Source organism: Heterodontus francisci, chromosome 1, assembly GCF_036365525.1.
Source record: "Heterodontus francisci isolate sHetFra1 chromosome 1, sHetFra1.hap1, whole genome shotgun sequence".
NCBI lineage: Eukaryota > Metazoa > Chordata > Chondrichthyes > Heterodontiformes > Heterodontidae > Heterodontus > Heterodontus francisci.
Genome location: NC_090371.1, coordinates 76,007,417 through 76,031,378, shown reverse-complemented (window position 1 = coordinate 76,031,378; position 23,962 = coordinate 76,007,417). Strand labels below are relative to the sequence as shown.

Genomic DNA, 23,962 nt, shown 5'->3' with positions numbered 1-23,962 from the left:
GTAATGTGTTCGACTACATGAGGTGTAAATTAGCACAAAAGCGATTAACTTTGTATTGCCTTTCTCCAAGTCTAGTTAAATCTTCACGTTCCAGATGTTTGGTATTTTTCCCTTTATATTATGGAGCACAAGTTATAATGCAGCCTCTAATTTCAACATTTGCAGATGACTCAAAACTTGAAAGCATTGTGAACTGAAAAGGATAGCGATAAACTTCAAGAAGACAGAGACAGGCTGGGGTAATGAATGGACAAGTGGCAGATGAATTTTAATGCAGAGAAGTGCAAAGTGATTCATTTTGGTTGAAAGAACAAGGAGAGGCAATATAAATTAAAGTGGGTGCAGGAGCAGAAGGACCTGGAGGTATATGTGCAAAATCAGTGAAAGTTGCAGAATGGGTTGAGAAAGCAGTTAATAAAGCATACGTGATCCTGGGCTTTACAAATAGGATCAAGAAGTTATAATAAATCTGCATAAAACACTGGTTCGGCCTCAACTGGAGTATTGCGTCCAGTTCTGGGCACCACACTTTAGCAAGGATGTTAAGGTACTAGAGAGGGTGCAGAAAAGATTCATGATAATAATTCCAGGGATGAAGAACTTCAGTTACATGGATAGTTTGGAGAAGCTGGGGCTGTTCTCCTTGCAGAAGATTATGAGGCGATTTGATGGAGGTATTTAAAATCATGAGGGGTCTGAACAGAGTAGATAGGAAGAAACTGTTCACATTGGCAGAAGAAACCTTGGATGACAAGAGATGTGGAACAGCTAGTCAAGAGGAAGGAGGAAGCTTACTTAAGGTTGAGGAAGCAAGGATCAGGCAGGGCTCTAGAGGGTTACAAAGTAGCCAGGAAGGAACTGAAGAATGGACTTAGGAGAGCTAGAAGGGGACATGCAAAAGTCTTGGCGGGTAGGATTAAGGAAAATCCCAAGGCGTTCTACACTTATGTGAGGAACAAGAGGATGGCCAGAGTGAGGGTAGGGCCGATCAGGGATAGTGAAGGGAACTTGTGCCTGGAGTCGGAGGAGGTAGGGGAGATCCTAAATGAATACTTTGCTTCAGTATTCACTAGAGAGGGACCTGGTCGTTTGTGAGGACAGCGTGGAACAGGCTGATATGCTCGAACAGGTTGAAGTTAAGAGGGAGGATGTGCTGGAAATTTTGAATGATATGAGGACAGATAAGTCCCCGGGGCCAGACGGGATATATCCAAGGATATTACGGGAAGCGAGGGAAGAGATTGCTGCGCCTTTGGCGATGATCTTTGCATCCTCACTGTCCACTGGAGTAGTACCGGATGATTGGAGGGTGGCAAATGTTGTTCCCTTGTTCAAGAAAGGGAATAGGGATAACCCTGGGAATTATAGACCAGTCAGTCTTACGTTGGTAGTGGGCAAATTATTGGAGAGGATTCTGAGAGACAGGATTTACGATTATTTGGAAAAGCATGGTTTGATTAGACAGTCAGCATGGCTTTGTGAGGGGCAGGTCATGCCTCACAAGCCTTATTGAATTCTTTGAAGATGTGAAAAAACACATTGATGAAGGAAGAGCAGTGGATGTGGTGTATATGGGTTTTAGCAAGGCGTTTGATAAGGTTCCCCATGGTAGGCTCATTCAGAAAGTAAGGAGGCATGGGATACAGGGGAAGTTGGCTGTCTGGATACAAAATTGGCTAGCCCATAGAAGACAGAGGGTGGTAGTAGATGGAAAGTATTCAGCCTGGAGCTCGGTGACCAGTGGTGTTCCGCAGGGATAAAAACAAGAAATGCTGGAACCACTCAGCAGGTCTGGCAGCATCTGTGCAAAGAGAAGCAGAGTTAACGTTTCGGGTCAGTGACCCTTCATCGGATGGCTCTAAGTATTGCTTTAGCAGGGTCAGGGAAAAGTGCTCGAAAAACTTTGGTGCGCACAGTTCTTCATTCCCTACCAACAGAAAGGACACAAGCTCTGATTTTCTCAACTCATCACACCATGTACGTAAACATTTAGGTGCATTTGTATTAAAAATTGTGCGCGTAATAATGTACGATTCTAGCAACGTATGACTCTAATGTCCCTTGGACAAGATCAAATTCCAGAACTAACAGCCACTGTATTACCCCTGAAGCCAACCTGATCTAAGAACCAATAATCCAACAGTTCTGAGAACCAAACCACAGTGCCAATTCTTCACGTCTGTTACATACAACTTGATCTGATGAAACTAGAATAGATATATGCATAAGTTTATGCAATTGCACTTTTTCTGGTATTTATATATTGCATATTTTTTGCATATATAATATGCATTATATATAGTTCAAGTAGCTATTTAATAGAATTGAAGTATGTAATGGTTCACTGAATTAAGCCATCATCTTACAGCATCATGTCCAAGGGGTGGCAAGGCATCGACATCATCCAGACTAGCTGTTGCTTGCTTCACGGCCTGCATGCTGGAATTAATAGTTCCCATGAGAGCTTGCTGTGCAGATGTCTAAAAAGAAAAAGACAGGCATTGTAAAAAATGCAAGCTAATTATCTTACTTTAAATAAAGCATTCATTTTTGTACTGTTACCAGCCCAACGAGGAAGGAGGCATTGTTGGATCTGATTCTGGGGAATGAGATGAGTCAAATGGATGAAGTGTCAGTCGGGGCACATTTAGGGAACAGCGATCACAGTATCAAAAGGTTTAGGTTAGCTATGGAAAAGGCAAGGCAATCTAGAGTAAAAACACTTAATTGGAAGAGGGCCAATTTCGGGGGGCGAGAACAGATCTGGCCCAGGTAAATTGGAATCAAAGACGGGCAGGCAGAACTGTAATGGTGCAATGGGTTGCCTTTAAGGAGATCAGTCAGATATCGTTGACAAACATTCCATGAGGGAAAAGGTAGGAAAACCAAAGCTAGAGCTCCCTGAATAATGAAAGAGATACAGAGTAAGATGAAGCCGAAAAACAGTGCATATGACAGATGTCAGGATGATAATACAAGTGAGAATCAGGCTGAATACTGAAAGTTCAGAGGGGAAGTGAAAAAGAAAATTAGAAAGGCAAAGCAAGAGTACGAGGAGCCTGGCAACCAACATAAAAGGGGATCCAAAAGTCTTTTATAAAGCATATAAATAGTGAAAGGATAGCAAGATGAGGGGTGGAGCCGATTAGGGACTAATAAGGGGATCTATACATGGAAGCAGAAGACAGGGCTGAGGTACGAAATGAGTACTTTGCATCTCTCTTCACCAAGGATGAAAATGCTGCCAAAGTCAGTGAAAGAGGAGGTAGTTGAGACACTGAATGGGCTAAAAAAAAAAACTTATAAATTTTAGGAATTTAGGTATTAGGAAGGCTGGTGGTTCTTAAAGTTGATAAGTCACTAGAACGGGATGGGATGCATCCGAGGATGCTGAGGATGAAATTGCAGAGGCACTGGCCATAATCTTCCAGTCCTCCTTAGATACAGGAGTGGTGCCAGAGAACTGGAGAATTGCAAATGTTGCTTTTTTGATAGGAGTGTAAGGATAAATCCAGTAATTACAGGCCAGTCAATTTAAATGCGATGGTGGGAAGGTATAAGGATAAACCCAGCAACTAGAGGGCAGTCAGTTTAAACGTGATGTTGGAAAAGCATTTAGAAATGATGAGCTGGGATAAAGTTAAGTCACTTGGACAAGTGTGGATTAATTAAGGAAAACCAACATGGTTTTGTTAAAGGCAAATCTTGTTCAACTAATTTGATTGATTTTTTTTTTTTTGAGGAGGTAACAGAGGGTTGATGAGGTTGATCTTGGGTACGTGGCCTTCCGAAAGGCATTTGACAAAGTGTCAGCAAAGTTGAAGCCTATGGATACGAAGTTGGCTGAGAGACCAGTAACAGAGTAGAGGTGAACGATTGTTTTTCAGGCTGGAGGAAGGTACATAGTGGGGTTCCCCAGGGGTCAATACAACTTATCTTGATATATATCATATAACCTAGACTTGGGTATAGAGGGCGCAATTTCAAGATTTGCGGATGACACAAAACTTGGAAGTATTGTGAACTGTTAGGAGGATAGTGATAGACTTCAAGAGGTCATAATAAAGTCATGTTGACACGGCCTGATTGTATGAAAGGAAAATAGCGTTTGAAAAATTTATTAAAAGGTCTTTGGGGATGCAACAAGCAGGATGAATAAAGGGGAACCAGTAGATTTAGTGTATTTGAATTTCCAAAAGGCATTCGATAAGGTGACACATAAAAGATAAGAGCTCATGGTGTCAAGGACAATATTTTAGCATGGATAGAAGATTGGCTAACTCATAGGAAACAGAGAATAGGGATTAATAGGGCATTTTCAGGTCGGCAAACTGTAACTAGTGGAGTGCCACAGGGATCAGTGCTGGGGCCTCAACTATTTCCAATCTATATTAATGACTTGGAGACTGTATTTGCAGTCAATACAAAATAGGCAGGAAAGCAAGTGATGAGAAGGACATGAAGTGTCTCCAAAGAGATACAGATAAAGTGAGGGGGCAAAACTTTGGCAGATGGAGTATAATATGGCGAAATGTGAGGTCGTCCACTTTGGTGGAATAGAAAAGTAGATTTTTCTTTTAAATGGAGAAACATGCAGAATGCTGCGATAGCAGGATCTGGGTGTCCTTGTACATGAATCACAAAAGGTTAGCATGCAGGTGCAGCAAGCAATTAGGAAGGCAAATGGAATTTTGGCCTTTATTGCAAGGGGGATGGAGTATAAAAGTAGGGAATTCTTGCAACATATGTACAGGGCATTGGTGAAACTGCACCTAGAATACGGTGTACAGTTTTGGTCTCCTTACTTAAGGAGGGATATACTTGCATTGGAAGCAGTTCAGTGAAGGTCAATTAGGCTGATTCCTCGGATGAAAAGGAAAGGTTGGACATGTTGGTCCTATACTCATTGCAGCTTAGAAGAATGAGAGGTGACCTTATTGAAACATGCAAGATTCTGGGGAGGCTTGACAATGTAGATACCAAGAGGATGTTTCCCTTCCTGGTGGAATCTAGAACTAGGGGGCACAGTTCCAAAATAAAGGAGCTTCCTACTTAAGATGGAGATGAAAAGGAATTTCTTCTCTAAGAGGGTCGTTAATCTTTGGATTTCTCTTCCCCAGAGAGTAGTGGAGACTGGAGTACTGTGTCCAATTCTGGGCATCACACTTTAGGGAGGATGTGAAGGCTTTCGAGAAGGTGCAGAAAAGATTGATGAGAATGGTTCTAGGGATGAGGGACTTCAGTTATATGGATCGATTGGAGAAGCTGGGGGTGTTTCCGTCAAAGAAGGTCAAGAGGAGATTTGACAGAGGTGTTCAAAATCATAAGGGATCTAGTCCAAGTATGCAGAGGGAATCTGTCCCATTGGCGGAAGGGTCGAGAACCAGAGAACACCGATTTAAGGCGATTGGCAAAAGAATCAATGGTGACATGTGGAACAACTTTTTTACACAGTGTGTGGTCAGGATCTGGAGTGTGTGATGGAGGCAGATTCAATTGTTGCTTTCAAAAGGTTAAGTCCCTGAAGAGACAAGATTTGCAGGGCTACAAGGAAAGGGCGGGGGAGTGGGACCAGTTGAGTTGTTCCTGCAGAGAAGCAGCATGGTCACAACAGGCCAAATGGCCTCCTTCTGTGCTGTAACTATTATATGATTCTATGGATCTAAACAGTAGTAAGACAATTATCTTACTGCTATTTCACACGATTTCTCAGTACCGTATTCTTTCAGCATTAAAATGATTTTACATACATTACTGTTAGCGTTTCTGCTTTAAACAATTTTTAATGTTTCATTTATTAAGTGGGATCAACATGCAAGTAAAACCAGAACGCATAACTATTAACCACATACCAGAGAGAGCAAGCATTACAACAAGAGCACTGGATCAGAATTTGGAGGGGACTGTAAAACTGACTAGAGTAAATTATACTTGCTTTTTTCAATAGTGACCAATAAACACCAATTCTAAGATGTTTCTACTGCTGTTTTATTAGTTTACCCAAAAATATTAATTAAAACCTTCAGTTATTTAAGTATAGTTTCCTACCAGTGGAGGCATATGTCCTCTGTGCATCTGTCCACTGGTCACCTGCTGTTGGGCTGCTGGCATTGTTCCAACTTGAAAGTTCTCTGGACCCCCAGCACCAGAACGCATAATTGCAGGTAATGCTACAGATCCATGCTCCACTTTTCCAGTTCTGTTAAACTGCTGCTGCATGATAGTAGACCTACAAAATAGTGGGCACAATATGTCAATTTAATATTGTACATAAATTGCAAGCACATCAACAAAATCAGATTATTCAGACCAGTGAAATGTTTCAACAGCTCGTTTCTAAACCACAGTAGCTTTACTGATGTTAAACCATTCAACCGGAAAAGAACATGGGAACAGGAGTAGGCAATTCAGCCCCCTTTGAGCTGTTCCACCATTTAATTTGACCATGGCTGATCTGTACCTCAACTCTATTTACAGACCTTCACTCCATATCCCTAGAAACTATTACATAATAAAGATCAATCAACCTGAGTCTTAAAAGTTCCAATTGAGCCAGCATCCAACTCGTTTTAGAGGTTGGGAGAACGAATTCACGATTTTCAAAATAATTGCTCCTGATTTCACTCCGAAATGGCCCGACGTTCATTGTAGAATGAAGCCTCATTCTAGCTTCCCCAAAGAAGATAGCTTCAGTATTTACCCTATAGCATCCCTTAATTGTTTTCATCACCTCAACCATCTATACTCAAGGGAATAGGTCTTTGTCCTCCTTGTCTCAAGAGACAATGGGTAAGTGCCTAGAAGTGGTCAGTAGTTTGTGGAACAGCGCCTGGAGTGGCTATAAAGGCCAATTCTAGAGTGACAGACTCTTCCACAGGCGCTGCAGATAAAATTGGTTGTCGGGGTTGTTACACAGTTGGCTCACTCCCTACACATCTGTCTCTTTTCCTGCCAACTGCTAAGTCTCTTCGACTTGCCTCTCTTTAGCCCTGCCTTTATAGCTCTGGCGATCGCTGGCAACTGAGTCCCACGACTTGTGGTCAATGTCACAGGACTTCATGTCGTGTTTGCAGATGTCTTTAAAGCGGAGACACGGCCGGCCGGTGGGTCTGATACCAGTGACAATGCGTCCTTGGGGATCCTGCCATCTTCCATGCATCTCAAGCGCCACTGGCTCAGTAGGGTGTATATGCTGGGGATGTTGGCCGCCTCGAGGAATTCTGTGTTGGAGATGCGGTCCTGCCACCTGATACCAAGGATTCTCCGGAGACAGCGAAGACGGAATGAGTTGAGACGTCGCTCTTGGCTGACATACGCTGTCCAGACCTTGCTGCCTTAGAGCAAAGTACTGAGGACACAGGCTTGAAACACTCGTAATTTTGTGTTGCGTGTCAGTGCGCCATTTTCCCACACCCTCTTGGCCAGTCTGGACATAGCAGCAGATGTCTTTCCTATGCGTTTGTTGATTTCTGCATCGAGAGACAGGTTACCAGTGATAGTTGAGCCTAGGTAGGTGAACTCTTGAACCACTTCCAGAGCGTGGTCGCCGATATTGATGGATGGAGCATTTCTGACATCCTGCCTCTTGATGTTACTTTTCTTGAGGCTGATGGTTAGGCCAAATTCATTGCAGGCAGCCGCAATCCTGTCAATGACTTCATTCCCTAACAATATGAAAGACACAATTCAGCAGTGCCTCATCAGACCCCTTTCCTATCCTGAGTGGTGTGAAACAGGGCTGTGTTCTCACACCTATACTGTTTGGGATCTTCTTCTCACTGCTGGTCTCACATGCGTTTAAGTCTTAAGAAGGAATTTTCCTCCACACAAGATCAGACGGCAGGTTGTTCAACCTTGCCCATCTTAGAGCGAAGACCAAAGTATGAAAAGTCCTTATCAGGTAACTCCTCTTTGCTGATGATGCTGCATCAACATCCCACACGGAAGGCAATACATAGCTAGATTATGCAACCTATCCTCATAATTTAATCATTTAAGCCCAGTTATCATTCAACACCATTTTTTTGTATAATGAACCTGCCATTGTTAAAAGTGCCATTTTCTCACTTCTTTCAGTTCTTAAGGTACAATTACAAACACCAGGATGTAGGGGGGAGGTGGGGAGCGGGGGAAGAGAGACAGATTTCCTCTGACTACCAAGGAGATGATATACCAGTTCAGAAAGAATTTGTTTCTGACTTTGCAAGAAGAGTGTTCCCAATAGAATGTATCTGAATTGCAGACTAATACAAATACACTGGACTGAAGTTCCTTCAAAACAATGTTAGGGTGGTTTACTTGTTTTATTTCTCACTTACTTCTTGGGAGACACAGAGTCCTCCAACATTGTGGATTCTTCATCACCCTCCAACCCAAAATGGTCTTTGCTTTTTTTCTGCAAAGAGGAAAGTTGATTTACATTTGCATTCAAAGCCAAGTTACCCACATGGTCTTTCCAAACCCATCAGCTAGCAGGAAACTCTATTTCTTCTCTTCCATTCCTGCCAGTACAAATCTCAAACTCGGCAGCCAATTTTTACCAGCATTCGGTCACTTAATACAGAAACACTTGATAGTACTGTGAATGAGATAGTCACAAAGGCTGAATCACCTGAGAGGTGCACTCAATCAGCCAAACAGAATGGCACTGATAGCTGCTGTACAAAGACTATAAACATATACTGTTAAAATTGGAAGACATTCACCAGTGATAATCTAATAGAGAATGGATTCACAATGCCATTCTCAGCTCCAAACTGTACACATCTTTATGAATATGGTCAACAATTCAATGATTTTCTTTAATGTGACTCATTCAACTTGGCTTAGAAAGAAAAGAATTTAAAATCTTGGCATCCGAGAATATTAAGTAAGCTATAATTAATTATACCTGCACTTAATGAGAAAGATCAATAATGCAAATTTTCACTAGTTAAAAATTCAATGATAGAAATAATATTCAAAGTTATGCAAAGAATTCTACTGTCCTATCAAACTGACTACTTGACACAACACCATTTCCCCATCCAGACAGGCACCAACAATGTAATAACTCCTATTCGTTTCTTCATAATTTCTTGCTCGTGTTACACAAGTGCTTTAAAATCAGATTGCTGCATTTGTTCTCATTTCCTGTTTTCACTCCATCCATTTTAACCCTATACCCATCGGATAGCTTTACAATCAATTTTGAGAATCACTAAATAGCAGAAAGGAACTGAAGTTCTGGACAACTTTCCAACTTCCAGCACAAGGGTGCCAAGACCAACTTCATCTTCCTCCCCACTCGAAATCAAAATCAGCGAAGAGCACAGACTAACATGACTCAAACGTCAAGTTCAAATAGCTTTATGCCACACCCCTGCACAATTTGCTTCTGGCAAAATTTACCATGATTCTCAGGGAATATACTGGTGATCATTTTTATAAGCTTTATTAGTGTCAGAAATTCCAAAGATTGGCAAATTTTGAATTACTTGCCCATATCTATATTGCTGGGAAATCCATGAAAATATGTATACATATTTGTAAACAAAATGATTATAAAAGGAAATTTACTGGAATACCTTTTTCAAAATGATATCGATGTATCCAGCTATAAGCTGTGCAATTTGTTCTCCTTCAGTTGTCTGAACTGAATAGTAACCATCCTGATAATCACCAAAATCCTACATGGGGAAAAGGAGAGAGAAATCACTTAGATGATCCTAGCCTTCAAAACATTCAGACTAACTTATTGCCTTTCTTTTGTTTAATTCTTTTGGTTCTCCTCCTCCAATTTGTAGTTTGGCAGCAGATTGTTGAGTCAGAGGTTCAATGATTTCAAGCCCCACCCCAGGGACTCCAGTATATAATCTGGGATGACATGTCAGTGCAGTAGCACCAGAATGCAGTACTTTGGGAAAAACTCTCTTTTAGATGAGGTGTTAAACCAAGACCCTGTCTGTTTATTCAGGTGGATGTAAATGATCTCACAGCACTATTTGAAGAGCATTAGAGAATACTCCCAGTGTCATGGCTAAGATTTGTCCTTTACCCACCAAAGACAGATTAATAAGTAATATCTTGCTGCTATTTATGATGCCTTGCTGTGTGGAAACTGATTGCCCAATTTGCCTGCATAATACTACTCACTAAGCTTCAAAAAGTAATTAATTGACTGACTGAGGTGCTTTGCAAAGTCCCGAACACAAGAAAGATGCTATATAAACCCATTTGTTTGTGCTTTATAGTAGCTGCCATTCAATTTCTTAATTGAACCGGTAGGCAGTACACCAGCTTCAAAAGTGTCTGCTTGTGAAGCTTGTTGATGTGTAAAGGTAGCTGGCTCAGTCTCCAATTTTCATCATCTGCCTTTTCTTTAGTTGGTTCCTCCTCCAAATAGGCCAGAGCGCTCAAAACTGCTATAGGGGAGGGAATAATTAGTCTACTCGTTAATTCAAACTTACAAAATTCAAATTATTGGATAATTTCAACTTCAGTCGAATTTAATAGGCTACTTTTGTTTTTTAAACGCATCATTAATTTGAAAAACTACATTGAATTATCAAATACACTGTGCTCCAAAATACTCTAGAATGATCAACCCTTATGAATCTGTTGTAAAAGTATTTCCCTCATCCTTCTACCTCAACATTTTTTTTGGGGGGGGGGGGGGGGGGGGGAGGGGGGAGAACGTTCCTTCCAATCTACAACTCAAGTTGCCATGCCAAAATGTGGTAGCGGCTATTTTCTTACCATTTCTGAGGCTGGAACACAAACAGAACTTTTTTTTGTCTTCAGCAATGGGCACCGAAACCCTGGTTTAAGTTGGTAATTTGCAGCATTTTGACATGATGGAACTCTTCATACAAATTTGAACGTTTAAATCTCAATTTACAAGACTGGCCACATTATTGCGATAAAAAGAACAGAACTGAATCTTGGCCTTCAGACATGAAATTACCCAAGGTCATCGCCAACTGTGTCATTGCTACTCCTTGGTAAACATGCTTGGAGACATCCTTGACATATGTATTGTCTGGAAAATATAATCTGACTGAGCTAAGGTTCACTCAACAGGATGTTAATGCATTACCATAACAGACAGAATTCAGAGAGTTGCACAATTGCCTTGATTAATGGAATAATTGTTCAGATGCAATCAGAACACCATGCTCAAAGAGTTAAAAGTTGCAGTAAAAAAATGTCACAAACTGACATTGTAAACCGCGTTTTGAGTAAACCATAGGTAACGCAAGTGGTTTGTTGCAACAAGCGATTTACTGCTCAGATCTGCTCAAAAACAGTTTTTTTCTTCTATGCTTCTGGGGCTTTAAATACAAAATTACAATTACTCAGATGAAATCCTGCCAGAACCTATAACTGCAGAAATTATGGGATTTGTCATGGCCTTCAGTCCACATCATAAACACTTGCCCCAACTATGATTTTACTTCCCAACCTCAATTTATTTCCTTCACATTGCCACACTTTGAATGCAGCAATGCATTTAACCAGTTAATCCAACTAATTGTTACTTTTTTATCCAAGCGAGAACAGAGTTTTCATACATGGAAGTACCACAATTAAATATGATTGTGCCCTTACATACTGCCCCGAGTTTACTGGATAGTTAGGAGTAGACAGCTGGCTGATTTCCTCCCTTCCCTTTACCAGCTTAGAGACAGAGACTAATTGTACTGCTCAACACCACAGCCTCAGCTGGTTCAGTATAGACCAGAACTGTAACTTAAAATGTGCCTGATTGTTCGACTCATTAGCATTACATGTGCATTAACCACTGGGCTACAGAACTGCTCTACCACAGATTCGGAGCAGAATGTGGAAAGAATCATAATTTTTCAAACTACTTAAAAACTTAGAAGTGCCAAATCTAATTTAAAGTTGATGATTAAACTGTTTAATTTAATTGTATGGGACACACCATCTTAAAATTATGGAATATTACAGCACAGAAGGTAGTCAATCCATTGATTGTGCCTGCGTTGGCTCTTTGAAAGCTATCCAATTCGTCACACTCCTCTGTTCTCTCACCATAGTCTTTCAAATTTTCTCCCCTTCAAGTATTTATCCAATTCCCTATTGAAAGTTACTACTAAACCTGCATCCATCATACTTGCAGTCCATGTATTCCAGATCATAAATTGTTACAAAAAATACACTCATCTCAGCTCAGGCTTTTTTGCCAATTACCTTAAGTCCGTGCTTCTGGTTATCAACCCTTCTGCCACTGTTTCAATCTACTCTACCAAAATCCTTCATGATTTTGAACGCCTCTATTAAATCGCTCTTTAACCTTCCCTGCTTCAAGCAGAATAATCAAGATTCTTTAGTCTCTCCACATAATTGAAGTCCCTCATCCCTAGTATAATTTTAGTAAATCTCCTCCGCATCTTCTCTAACACCTTGACATCCTTGCTAAAGTGTGGTGCCCAGAACTCGACATAGTGCTCCGACTGAGGCCTAAATAGTGATTTATAAAGATTTCACAAACTTTGTGCTCAATGCCTCCACCTTTAAAACCTAGAATCCCATATGTATGTTAAAAAAAAAAACAGCGTCATCTACTTGTCTTGCCACCTTCAAATATTTCTGTACATAAACCCTACGGTCTCTGTTCCTGCACACTCTTTAAAATTGTGTGAGCCAATGGAACGAATTTAAATCCAATATGGAAAATTTGATCACTTTACTGTAAAAAAAAAAACCAGCCTATTAATTTAACTGTTGTATTTCCCGATCACTCCATAGTTATCAAAATCCCAAGCAGACTTGGCACCGGTCAGTTTATGATAACCATGTATAGAATACACAAAGTGCATATTTAGTACAATACTACAGGGCAATTGGAATACTTCATCGCCACTCTGCTGAACAAATGAAACACGAATTTAAAAGGGCATTTTTTGAGTAGCACTTAAGCATCTTCCCAGCAAATATGGGAGAAATGCATATCTAGGCTGTGATTTAAAGTTGTCTGTTATCAAGTTGCTCAATGATGCTGGGCTTTACAGCTAACTACCTTGCCCAGTTCAAAAAAAAACCAAAGGCATCTTGAGACATGTTCCCACTATTCCCCCAGAAATTAACACATATGCTACATTAACAGAAATCAATTAGTAGAAAAAAATAACATTTTGCAGAACCACTAGATTAAGAAATTAATGAACCAGAACAAATTGGATCTTGCAGCCATCTCCCAATACAGTCTTGTGGAGGACAGCACATGTTCAAAGTACTTAAATATTTACGAGTTATCATAGGTTCTAAAGGAACAGCTTTGCAGAAACCAGTTGCTGTAAAAACATACCAGGGTAAAACTCTTTGGTGACGCTGCCCAGCGTTTGATATTGGTAAGACTCCATTCTTGTATCACCTCTTTAGTTTTCTCATCCACACGCATGACACTTTCTTTGGTAATCCCAAGTAAACGGGGTACAAGTTTGTTCTTTCCTTTCATTTTCTCCTGTAGGATATTTAGCATTTTATATTAAAGAACGAGCAAAAGCTCCAAGGGAGCACAATGACCAGATGGACTGTTCTAGTTGTAATCATTCATATTAAAGTCAGCTCCAAAATAAATCTATGGGAAGTATCTAACCAAAGAAAAGTCACAGGTATACTCGTCAGTTTAACACATTTTACAGGAGGAGTTAAATGCATTGTAAGAATATCTCTGAATAACCATCAGCACGTGAGGACAGAAACCATTAAATACATTCAACACTTGGAGGAATGGGGGAAGGAAATAAACATGTGGCAAAACAATCTATTTACAATATAAAAAATAAAAGCTTGTATTTACATTCAAGTGCCCCAGTAGAACACTGAAAGCACTAGAGCTACTGACAGACTAAAACAGTCCAGAGGAGAGTGGGAAACAGGATATGTTAATGATTACCTTCATCTACAGGCAGAGAGCACATTTTATATATGACGAGGGCTTAAGGGAAAAACACATCTTCCATGACATGAAGGTCAAGGATGATAACTACAAGGTAGTGAAGGAAATGATGGTCACTCAGGAATGATGCTCCTACATATTAGTGCAGTTTAATATCCTGCAAACCAGTAAAAGAAAGCAATATTCTTTAAGCAGTGCACGAGTCCTTGTTCAAGGATATGCCTTTTAGTAAATATGCCTTTTAGTATTAGCAGTTTAGCAGCATCACTTAAGGCATGGGGAAACTCATCAAGCAAAGAATTAAATACTTGTATCATTTTTGAGATGAAACATTTGGGAATTTTTCTTTTATATTTGAAAGAGCGTATATTAAATTAGCAATATTTACAAATTACAATAAGGCACATCAGCAAACATTACAAAAACAGCATTTCACTGTCTAACAATCACATTTGTAAAAATGGTTATAATTTAGAGCAAAGATTTACCTTAACCAAAAAGAAGGATACTCCATATGTCTTCAATGACCGGGCCATCTTTACATACAACACTTTAGCCTCCATTTCAGTCATGTTACCACAGTTCTTGTGTGTCTATTTAAAAAATAAAAGTTTTACTTCTGTGCTTACATTTGATCATTGACATTTGAAGTCAACAATTTTCACTTCTAATATGGCTGCCATGTACAGAAGATGCTGTGAAAGACTAAGGACAAATCAGTGGATGCTGAGCAAAAGAAAAGGAAAAATGGAGAGACTTAGGGTAAGCATTGGGGGGGGGGGGGGGGGGGGGGGGCAGGGGACAGGGATGCAAAAGGCAGGAGTTGAGGCATTTTAGAGAGGAGGGAAGGAAATATGCCCTGGCATTCCAGAGGCCAGAATCTTATGAACAAAGCTTTTCCTACCAATGGTGGAGCAGAACATGAGGCTGGAGAAAGTCATTAAAGTAGAACAGGGAAAGGAAAAGGAGGAGCTTGAGATAACAAGAATCTCGGAATCAATTCGCTTGAGCAAAGGAAGTCAGTTGGGCTGGAAAGGTTGGGGATGATGGGAGTGCAGGATTGGTACAAAACAAGAAGTGATCTATTATGCTTTACATGAAAAGGTGTGTGAAGGGAGCAAGGAAAACAGGGAAATTAAGTCTTTGGTGATAAAGGTTTTGATGGAAATAGACTCAGTTATACAGCACAGAAACAGGTCCTTCGGCCCATCGTGTCCGTGCCGGCCATCAAGCACCTATCTATTCTAATCCCATTTTCCAGCACTTGGCCCATAGCCTTGTATGCTCTGGCGTTTCAAGTGCTCATCTAAATACTTAAATGTTGTCAGGGTTCCTGCCTCTACCACCCCGTCAGGCAGTGTGCTCCAGATTCCAACCACTCTCGGTGAAATTTTTTTTCCCTCAAATCCTCTCTAAACCTCCTGCCCTTCACCTTAAATCTATGCCCCCTGGTTATTGACCCCTCCGCTAAGGGAAGTTGTTTCTTCCTATCTATGCCCCTCATAATTTTGTCTACCTCAATCAGATCCCACCACCACCCACCACCCCCCCCCCCACCCCACCCCACCACCACCTGAGCCTTCTCTGCTCTAAGGAAAACAACCCTAGCCTATCATAGCTGAAATGCTCCAGCCCAGGCAACATCCTGGTGAATCTCCTCTGCACCCTCTCCAGTACAATCACGACCAGAACTGTACACAGTACTCCAGCTGTGGCTTAACTAGCATTTTATACAGCTCCATTATAACCTCCCTGCTCTTATATTCTATGCCTTGGCTAATAAAGGCAAGTATCCCATATGCCTTCCTAACCTCACCTTATCTGCCTGTTCTGCTGCCTTCAGTGATCTGTACCTCCTAGATCCTATCATCCATTGTGTATACCCTTACCTTGTTAGTCCTCCCAAAATGTATCGCCTTACACTTCTCAGGATTAAATTCCATCTACCACTGCTCTGCCCATCTTACCAGCCCATCTATATCATCTTGTAATCAAAGGTTTTCCTCCTCACTATTTACAACACCACCGATTTTCATGTCATCTGCGAACTTACTGATCATACCTCCTATATTCACATCTAAAATCATTAATGTACACTACAAACAGCAAAGGTCCCAGCACTGATCCCTGCGGTACACCACTGGTCACAGGCTTCCAATCGCAACAACAACCCTTGACCATCACCCTCCCTGGCACTAAGCCAATTTTGGATCCAATTTGCCAAATTGCCCTGGATCCCATGGGCTCTTACCTTCTTGACCAATCTCCCATGTGGGACCTTATCAAAAGCCTTACTGAAGTCCATGTAGACTACATCACCTGCTTTACTCTCATCTACACACCTAGTCACCTCCTCAAAAAATTCAATCAAATCTGTTAGACACGATCTAGCCCCAACAAAGCCATGCTGACTATCCCTGATTAATCCCTGCCTCTCCAAATGGAGATTAATCCTGTCCCTCAGAATTTTTTCCTATAGTTTCCCTACCACTGATGTTAGACTCACTGGACTGTAATTACTTAGTTTATCCCTGCTACCTTTCTTGAATAATGGTACCACATTCGCTGTCCTCCAGTCCCCTGCACCTCTCCTGTGGCCAGTGAGGATTTGAAAATTTGTGTCTGAGCCCCTGCAATCTCCTCCTTTGCCTCACATAGCAGCCTCGGATACATCTCATCTGGGCCTGGGGATTTATCCACTTTTAAGCCCGCTAAAACTGCTAATACCCTCCTCCTCCCTTTCAATGCTAATTTGATCAAATATATGCCCCTCCCTGATCTCTACACCTACATCGTCCTTCTCCATAGTGAAGGCAGATGAAAAGTAATCAATCATTCAAAACCTCACCTACGTCCTCCAGCTCCACACACAGATTGCCACATTGGCCCCTAATGGGCCCTCCTCTTGCTCTGAATATACTTACAAAGTGCCTTGGGATTTTCCTTTATCTTGTCCGTCAGTGTTTTTTCATGTTTCCTCTATGCTTTCCTAATAACTTTTTTTTTATAAAAGTACCCTCATACACTTTCTATACTCTTCTAGATGGGTGACTAGGAATGGAGTTGGACAATTTTGCTGAGATGGAAGTCGTTGATAATACGGGGGTGGGGGGGTGCGGGGTGGAGAAGCTCAACTCAGATTGTGCAATGCACCAATGTTTCAAACCTTCTGACTGAGCTTAGGAGTTTCACAGAATCAAAACCAAAGAAATTTCAATGGACGCAGGATTTTAGAAAGAAGGTTTTGGTTTTACCAACATTAGCTGGAGAAAATTATGCTTTTGCAGGTCTTAATATAGGAAAGTTGGAAAGCATAGCAACAAAGGATGGGAAAGCCTCCCTTGAAAGGCAGAATATTGTAAGGTTGGAGTCATCAGCAGCAATGAAAAGAACAAGGGGAAATAAAGCAGGCAAAAAAAAGCAATATTAGAGGGCTAAAGCCAGTCAAATCAGATCAGATAAGGGCTTCAACAGCTAACAGAAAACATTTCCAAAGCCTGCTGCAAATATCTGAGTGAAGTTTTACAAAGCAAAGAATGAGCACATAAGACAGGGGAGACTAAGCCTCTACTAAGTGTCACTGGTGGTGGTGGACGAGGAACTGGACGAGACAGACAGTGCAGTGCCACCAAATGTTCAGGGTGCAGCTGATGGTGGTCCCATGCATCTGCTGCCCTTGTCCTTCTGGTGGTTGAGGTCTCAGGTTTGGAAGATGCTGTTGAAAGAGCCTTGGCGAATTGTTGCAGTGCATCTAGTAGATGGTACACACTGCTGGCACTGTGCACCGTTGGTGGAGGGATTGTGCGTTTAAGGTGAATGGGGTGCCGATCAAGCAGGCTGCTTTGCTCTGGATGGTGTTCAGCTTCTTGAGTGTTGTTGGAGCTACACTAATTCAGGCAAGTGGGAAGTATTCCATCACACTCCTGATGTGTGCCTTACAGATGGTGGATAGGCTTTAGGGAGTAAGGAGGCAAGTTACTCAGTACAGAATTCCCAGCCTTTGACCTGCTCTTGAAACTGCACTATCTATATGGCTGGTCCAGTTCAGTTTTTGATCAGTAGACACTCCCACCCCACCTCACCTCCCAAGTTGTTGATGGTGGGTGATTTAGTGATGGTAATGCCATTTAACCATATAGGTATATCAGGAATAAAAGAATGACTAGAGTTAGATTAGGGCCAATCAAGGATAGTAGTGGGAAGTTGTGTGTGGAATCAGAGGAGATAGGGGAAGCGTTAAATGAATATTTTTCGTCAGTATTTACAGTAGAGAAAGAAAATGTTGTCGAGGAGAATACTGAGATACAGACTACTAGGCTAGATGGGATTGACGTTCACAAGGAGGAGGTGTTATCTATTTTCACACTTTCTAAAATTGCTAAGTCCCCTGGGCCAGATGGGATTTGTCCTAGGATTCTCTGGGAAGCCAGGGAGGAGATTGCAGAGCCTTTGTCCTTGATCTTTATGTCATCATTGTCGACAGGAATAGTGCCGGAAGACTGGAGGATAGCAAATGTTGTCCCCTTGTTCAAGAAGGGGAGTAGAGACAGCCCTGGTAATTATAGACCTGTGAGCCTTACTTCGGTTGTGGGTAAACTGTTGGAAAAGGTTATAAGAGATAGGATTTATAATCATCTTGAAAAGAATAAGTTCATTAGAGATAGTCAGCACGGTTTTGTGAAGGGTAGGTCGTGCCTCACAAACCTTATTGAGTTTTTCGAGAAGGTGACCAAACAGGTGGATGAGGGTAAAGCCGTGGATGAGGTGTATATGGATTTCAGCAAGGCGTTTGATAAGGTTCCCCACGGTAGGCTATTGCAGAAAATACGGAAGTATGGGATTGAAGGTGATTTAGTGCTTTGGATCAGAAATTGGCTAGCTGAAAGAAGACAGAGGGTGGTGGTTGATGGCAAATGTTCATCCTGGAGTTTAGTTACTAGTGGTGTACCGCAAGGATCTGTTTTGGGGCCATTGCTGTTTGTCATTTTTATAAATGACCTGGATGAGGGTGTAGAAGGGTGGGTTAGTAAATTTGCGGATGACACGAAGGTCGGTGGAGTTGTGCATAGTGCCGAAGGATGTTGTAGGTTACAGAGGGACATAGATAGGCTGCAGAGCTGGGCTGAGAGATGGCAAATGGAGTTTAATGCGGAAAAGTGTGAGGTGATTCACTTTGGAAGGAGTAACAGCAATGCAGAGTACTGGGCTAATGGGAAGATTCTTGGTAGTGTAGATGAGCAGAGAGATCTTGGTGTCCAGGTACATAAATCCCTGAAAGTTGCCACCCAGGTTAATAGGGCTGTTAAGAAGGCATATGGTGTGTTAGCTTCTATTAGTAGGGGGATCGAGTTTCGGAGCCACGAGGTCATGCTGCAGCTGTACAAAACTCTGGTGCGGCCGCACCTGGAGTATTGTGTGCAGTTCTGGTCACCGCATTATAGGAAGGATGTGGAAGCTTTGGAAAGGGTGCAGAGGAGATTTACTAGGATGTTGCCTGGTATGGAGGGAAGGTCTTACGAGGAAAGGCTGAGGGACTTGAGGTTGTTTTCGTTAGAGAGAAGGAGGAGGAGAGGTGACTTACTAGAGACATGTAAGATAATCAGAGGGTTAGATAGGGTGGATAGTTGAGAGTCTTTTTCCTCGGATGGTGATGGCAAACACGAGGGGACATAGCTTTAAGTTGAGGGGTGAAAGATATAGGACAGATGTCAGAGGTAGTTTCTTTACGCAGAGAGTAGTAGGGGCGTGGAACGCCCTGCCTGCAACAGTAGTAGACTCGCCAACTTTAAGGGCATTTAAGTGGTCATTGGATAGACATATGGATGAAAATGGAATAGTGTAGGTCAGATGGTTTCACAGGTCGGCGCAACATCGAGGGCCGAAGGGCCTGTACTGCGCTGTAATGTTCTATTCTATTAACGCCAGGAGGAAATGTTTAGATTCTCTCTAGTTGGAAATGTGGGCACGGACTGCTTCAGTATCTGAGGAGATGTGAATGGTACTGAACACTGCGTAATCATCAGCAAACATCCCCACTTCTGATCTTATGTTGGTGTGAAGGTCATTGGTGAAGCAGCTAAAGATGGTTGGGCCTAGGACAATACCCTAAAGAATTCTTGCAGTGATATCCTGGGGCTGAGAATATTGGCCAAGAACCACAACTATCTTCCTTTGTGCTAGGAATGACTCCAGCATTCATTGACCCATTGACTTTAATTTTGCTAGCGCTCTTTGATGTCACACTCTGTTAAATGCTGCCTTGATGTCAAGGGCAGTTTCTCTCACCTCTCCTCTTTTGTCCATATTTGGACCAAGGCTGTAATGAGGCCTGGAACTGAGTGGCCCTGGTAGGAAACCCAAACGGAGCACAGGTGAGCTAAATGATTGAGAATAGACTGATGCGGCAGTAATTGGACAGATTGGATTTGTCCTGCTTTTTGTGCACAGGACATACCTGGGCAATTTTCCACATTATCAGGTAGATGCCAGTGTTGTAGTTGTACTGGAACAGCTTGACTAGGGGCGCAGCTGGTTCTGCAGCACAAGTCTTCAGTACTATTGCCAGGATGCGGTCAGATCCCTTGGCTTTTTCTGTATCCAGTGCCTTCAGTTGTTCCTTGATATCACGTGGAGTGAATCAGACTGACTGAAGACTAGCATCTGTGATGCTGGGGATCTCAGGAGGAGACCAAGATGGATCATCCACTCGGCATTTCTGGCTGAAGACGACTGCAAATGCTTCAGCATAGTCTTTTGCACTGGTGTTCTGGGCTTCACAATCATGGAGGATGGAATATTTGTGGAATCTCCTCCTCTAGTTAGCTCTTCAATTGTCCACCATAATTCATGACTGGATGTGGCAGGACTGCATATCTTTGATCTGATCCATTGATTGAGGGATCATTTTGCTCTGTCTATTGCATGCTGCTTCTGCTGTTTCGCATGCAAGTAGTCCTGTGTTGTAGCTTCACCAGGCTGACCTCATTTTTAGGTATGCCTGGTACTGCTCCTGGCATGCCCTTCTGCACTCCTCATTGAACCAGGGTTAATCCCCTGGTTTGACTATACCGGTAGAGTGAGGGATATGTCGGGCCATGAGGTTACAGATTGTGGTTGAATATAATTCTGCTGCTGATGGCCCACAGCGCCTCATGGATGCCCAGTTTTGCATTGCTAGATCTGTTCTGAATCTATCCCATTTAGCACGTGGTGGTGCTATACGAACCCTTCGAGCCTGCTCCGCCATTCAATGTTCATGGCTGAACGGATTACTCCACATTTCCACCTACCCCCGATAACCTTCCACCCCCGCCTTAAAAATATTCAAAGACTTTGCTTCCACCGCCTTTTGAGGAAGAGAATTCCAAAGACTCACGGGGCCGAGTGAAAAAATTTCTCACCTGTGTCTTAAATGGGCGACCCCTTATTTTCAAACAGTGACCCGTAGTTCTAGATTCTCCCACAAGGGGAAACATCCTTTCCACATCCACCCTGTGAAGACCTCTCAGGATCTTATATGTTCCAATCAAGTCGCCTCTTACTCTTCTAAATTCCAGCGGATACAAGCCTAGCCTGTCCAATCTTTCCCCGTAAGACAGCCCACCCATTCCAGGTATTAGTCTAGTAAACCTCTGCACTACCGCCAATGCATTCACATCCTTCCTTAAATAAAAAGACCAGTACTGTACACAGTACTCCAGATATGGTCTCACCAATGCCCTGTTTAGCTGAAGCAAAACCTCCCTACTTCTGTATTCAATTTCCCTCGCGATAAACAATAACATTCTATTAACTTTCCTAATTATATGCTGTACCTGCATACTAAACTTCTGTGATTCATGCACTGGGACACCCAGATGCCTCTGCATCTCAGAGCTCCACAATCTCTCACCATTTCGATAATATGCTTCTTCATTATTCTTCCTGCCAAAGTGGGCAATTTCCCACATTATACTCCATTTGCCAGGTCTTTGCCCACTCACTTAACCTATCTATATCCCTTTGTAGCCTCCTTATGTCCTCTTTACAAGTTACTTTCCTACCTATCTTTGTGTCATCAGCAAATTTAGCAACCATACCTTTGGTCCCTTCATCAAAATCATTTATATAAATTGTAAAAAGTTGAGGCCCCAGCACAGATCCCTGTGGCACACCACTCGTTACAACTTGCCAACCAGAAAATGACCCATTTATGCCTACTCTGTTTCCTGTTAGCTAACCAATATTTTATCCATGCCAATATGTTACCCCCGACACCATGAACTTTTATTTTCTGCAATAACCTTGATGTGGCACCTTATCAAATGCCTTCTTGAAAGCGAAGTACAATTCATCCGCCGGTTCCCCTTTATCCACAGCACATGTAACTCTCTCAAAGAACTCCAATGACTTAGTTAAACATGATTTCCCTTTCACAAAATCATGTTGATTCTGCCTGATTACCTTGAACTTTTCTGAATGCCCTGCTTTCTGTCTCCCTCCCTTTTTGAATAAAGGAGTTACAACACAATGGAGGATATTCTCATTATGAGGAGGGGACTTTGCCTTCACAAAGACTATGCCGTGGTCACTCCTATCAATACTGTCATGGACAGATGCATTTCAACAGGTCAGTAGGTTTTTCCCTCACCAACTGCCGCAGGCCCAGTGTGGCAGATATGTCCTTCAGGACTTGTCCGACTCAGTCAGTTGTGGTGCTACTGGGCCACACTTGATGATGGACATTGAAGTCCCCCATGCAGATTACATTCTATGTCCTTGCTACCCTCAGTGCTTCTTCCAAGTGGTGTTCAACGTAGAGGAGCACCAATTCATCAGCTGAGGGAGGGCGAAAGGTTGTAATCAGCAGGAGGGTTCCTTGCACATGTTTGACTGATGCCATGCGTCTTCATGGGGTCTGGAATCAATGTTGAGGACTCCCAGGACTGCTCCCTCCTGACTGTATACCACTATGCTGCCATCTCTGGTTGGTCTGTCCTGCTGGTAGGACAGGATATACCCAGGGATGGTTAAGAAATAATCTGGGACATTGGCTGTAGGGTACGATTTGGTGAGTATGACAGTCAGGCTGTTGCTTGACTAGTCTGTGGGACAGCCCTCCCAATTTTGGCACATCCCCAGATGTTAGTAAGGACTACTTTGATTGGTCAGTGTGCGCCTTTGTCATTTCCAGTGCCTAGATCAATGCTGGGCGGTCCATCGAATTTTATTCTTATTCGACTTTTCTGCAGCCTTTTGATACAACGGAGTGGTCGGCTCGGCCACTTCAGAGGGCAGTTAAGAGTCAAACACATTATTGGGGGTCTGGAGCGGCATGTAGGCCCGACTGGGTATGGACAACAGATTTCCTTCTCTAAAGAACAATAGTGAAACAGATTTGTTTTTATGACAATCCAGTAGTTTTATAATCACCATTATTCCAGATTTATTAATTAATTGAATTTAAATTCCAGCAGCTGCCGTGGTGGGATCTGAACTCTGGCCTCCGGATTACCAGCCCAGAAGCTTTGCCACTGTGCTACCACTAGAGACAATAATTAGCATCTTTCGTTTAAATGTTTTCAGTTTTCAAAAATTATAGCTCAATTTTGAAACCATCTAAAAAAACATTCACTTTTGAAATAAGCAAAGCCTAGGAGGGAGAGAAGTAGAGCTGGCCAGAGTATAAAAGTTTCTATGCAGTATAGGGTGGAAGGGCTGGGAGATGTGAAAGTGAGACACAGTGCCAGCATTGATGGGCAAATGTAATTATAATGCAATACGTTTACACAGGCAATGTCCATTATAAATGTGTACTAATTTACAATGGCAAATGTTCACAACAGTAAAAGATTTTGTAGATAGCGACTGCCCTCAGATATGAGATTAACAGAGATATAAAGGTTTCGCATTTAACGCACTCTCACAAGAATGACAGGTCAATGTAGAGAAAAGTAACAAAAGATTGCATTGTTCTGATAAAAAGTCACCACAATCTTGTGCATAAAACTTGTCATTTAGTGTAAGAAGCATACCCCATTGCAAGGACATACCCCTCACAATTGACTGACCACAGCT

General features: G+C 42.1%; 1 protein-coding gene across 5 annotated transcripts in view; it reads right to left on the bottom strand.

Annotated features, from left to right (window-relative positions):
- Positions 1-23,962, bottom strand: part of LOC137370072 (talin-1) — a 302,720-nt gene that overhangs the window by 131,861 nt on the left and 146,897 nt on the right. For all 5 annotated transcript variants that reach the window (XM_068032178.1, XM_068032203.1, XM_068032212.1 and 2 more), the window contains 6 exons: positions 14,395-14,499; positions 13,313-13,468; positions 9,567-9,668; positions 8,319-8,395; positions 6,049-6,229; positions 2,367-2,480 (listed from right to left, as the gene is read on the bottom strand). In XM_068032178.1, the coding sequence (XP_067888279.1) occupies positions 2,367-2,480; positions 6,049-6,229; positions 8,319-8,395; positions 9,567-9,668; positions 13,313-13,468; positions 14,395-14,499 (735 nt within the window). The remainder of the gene's footprint in view (positions 1-2,366; positions 2,481-6,048; positions 6,230-8,318; positions 8,396-9,566; positions 9,669-13,312; positions 13,469-14,394; positions 14,500-23,962) is intronic.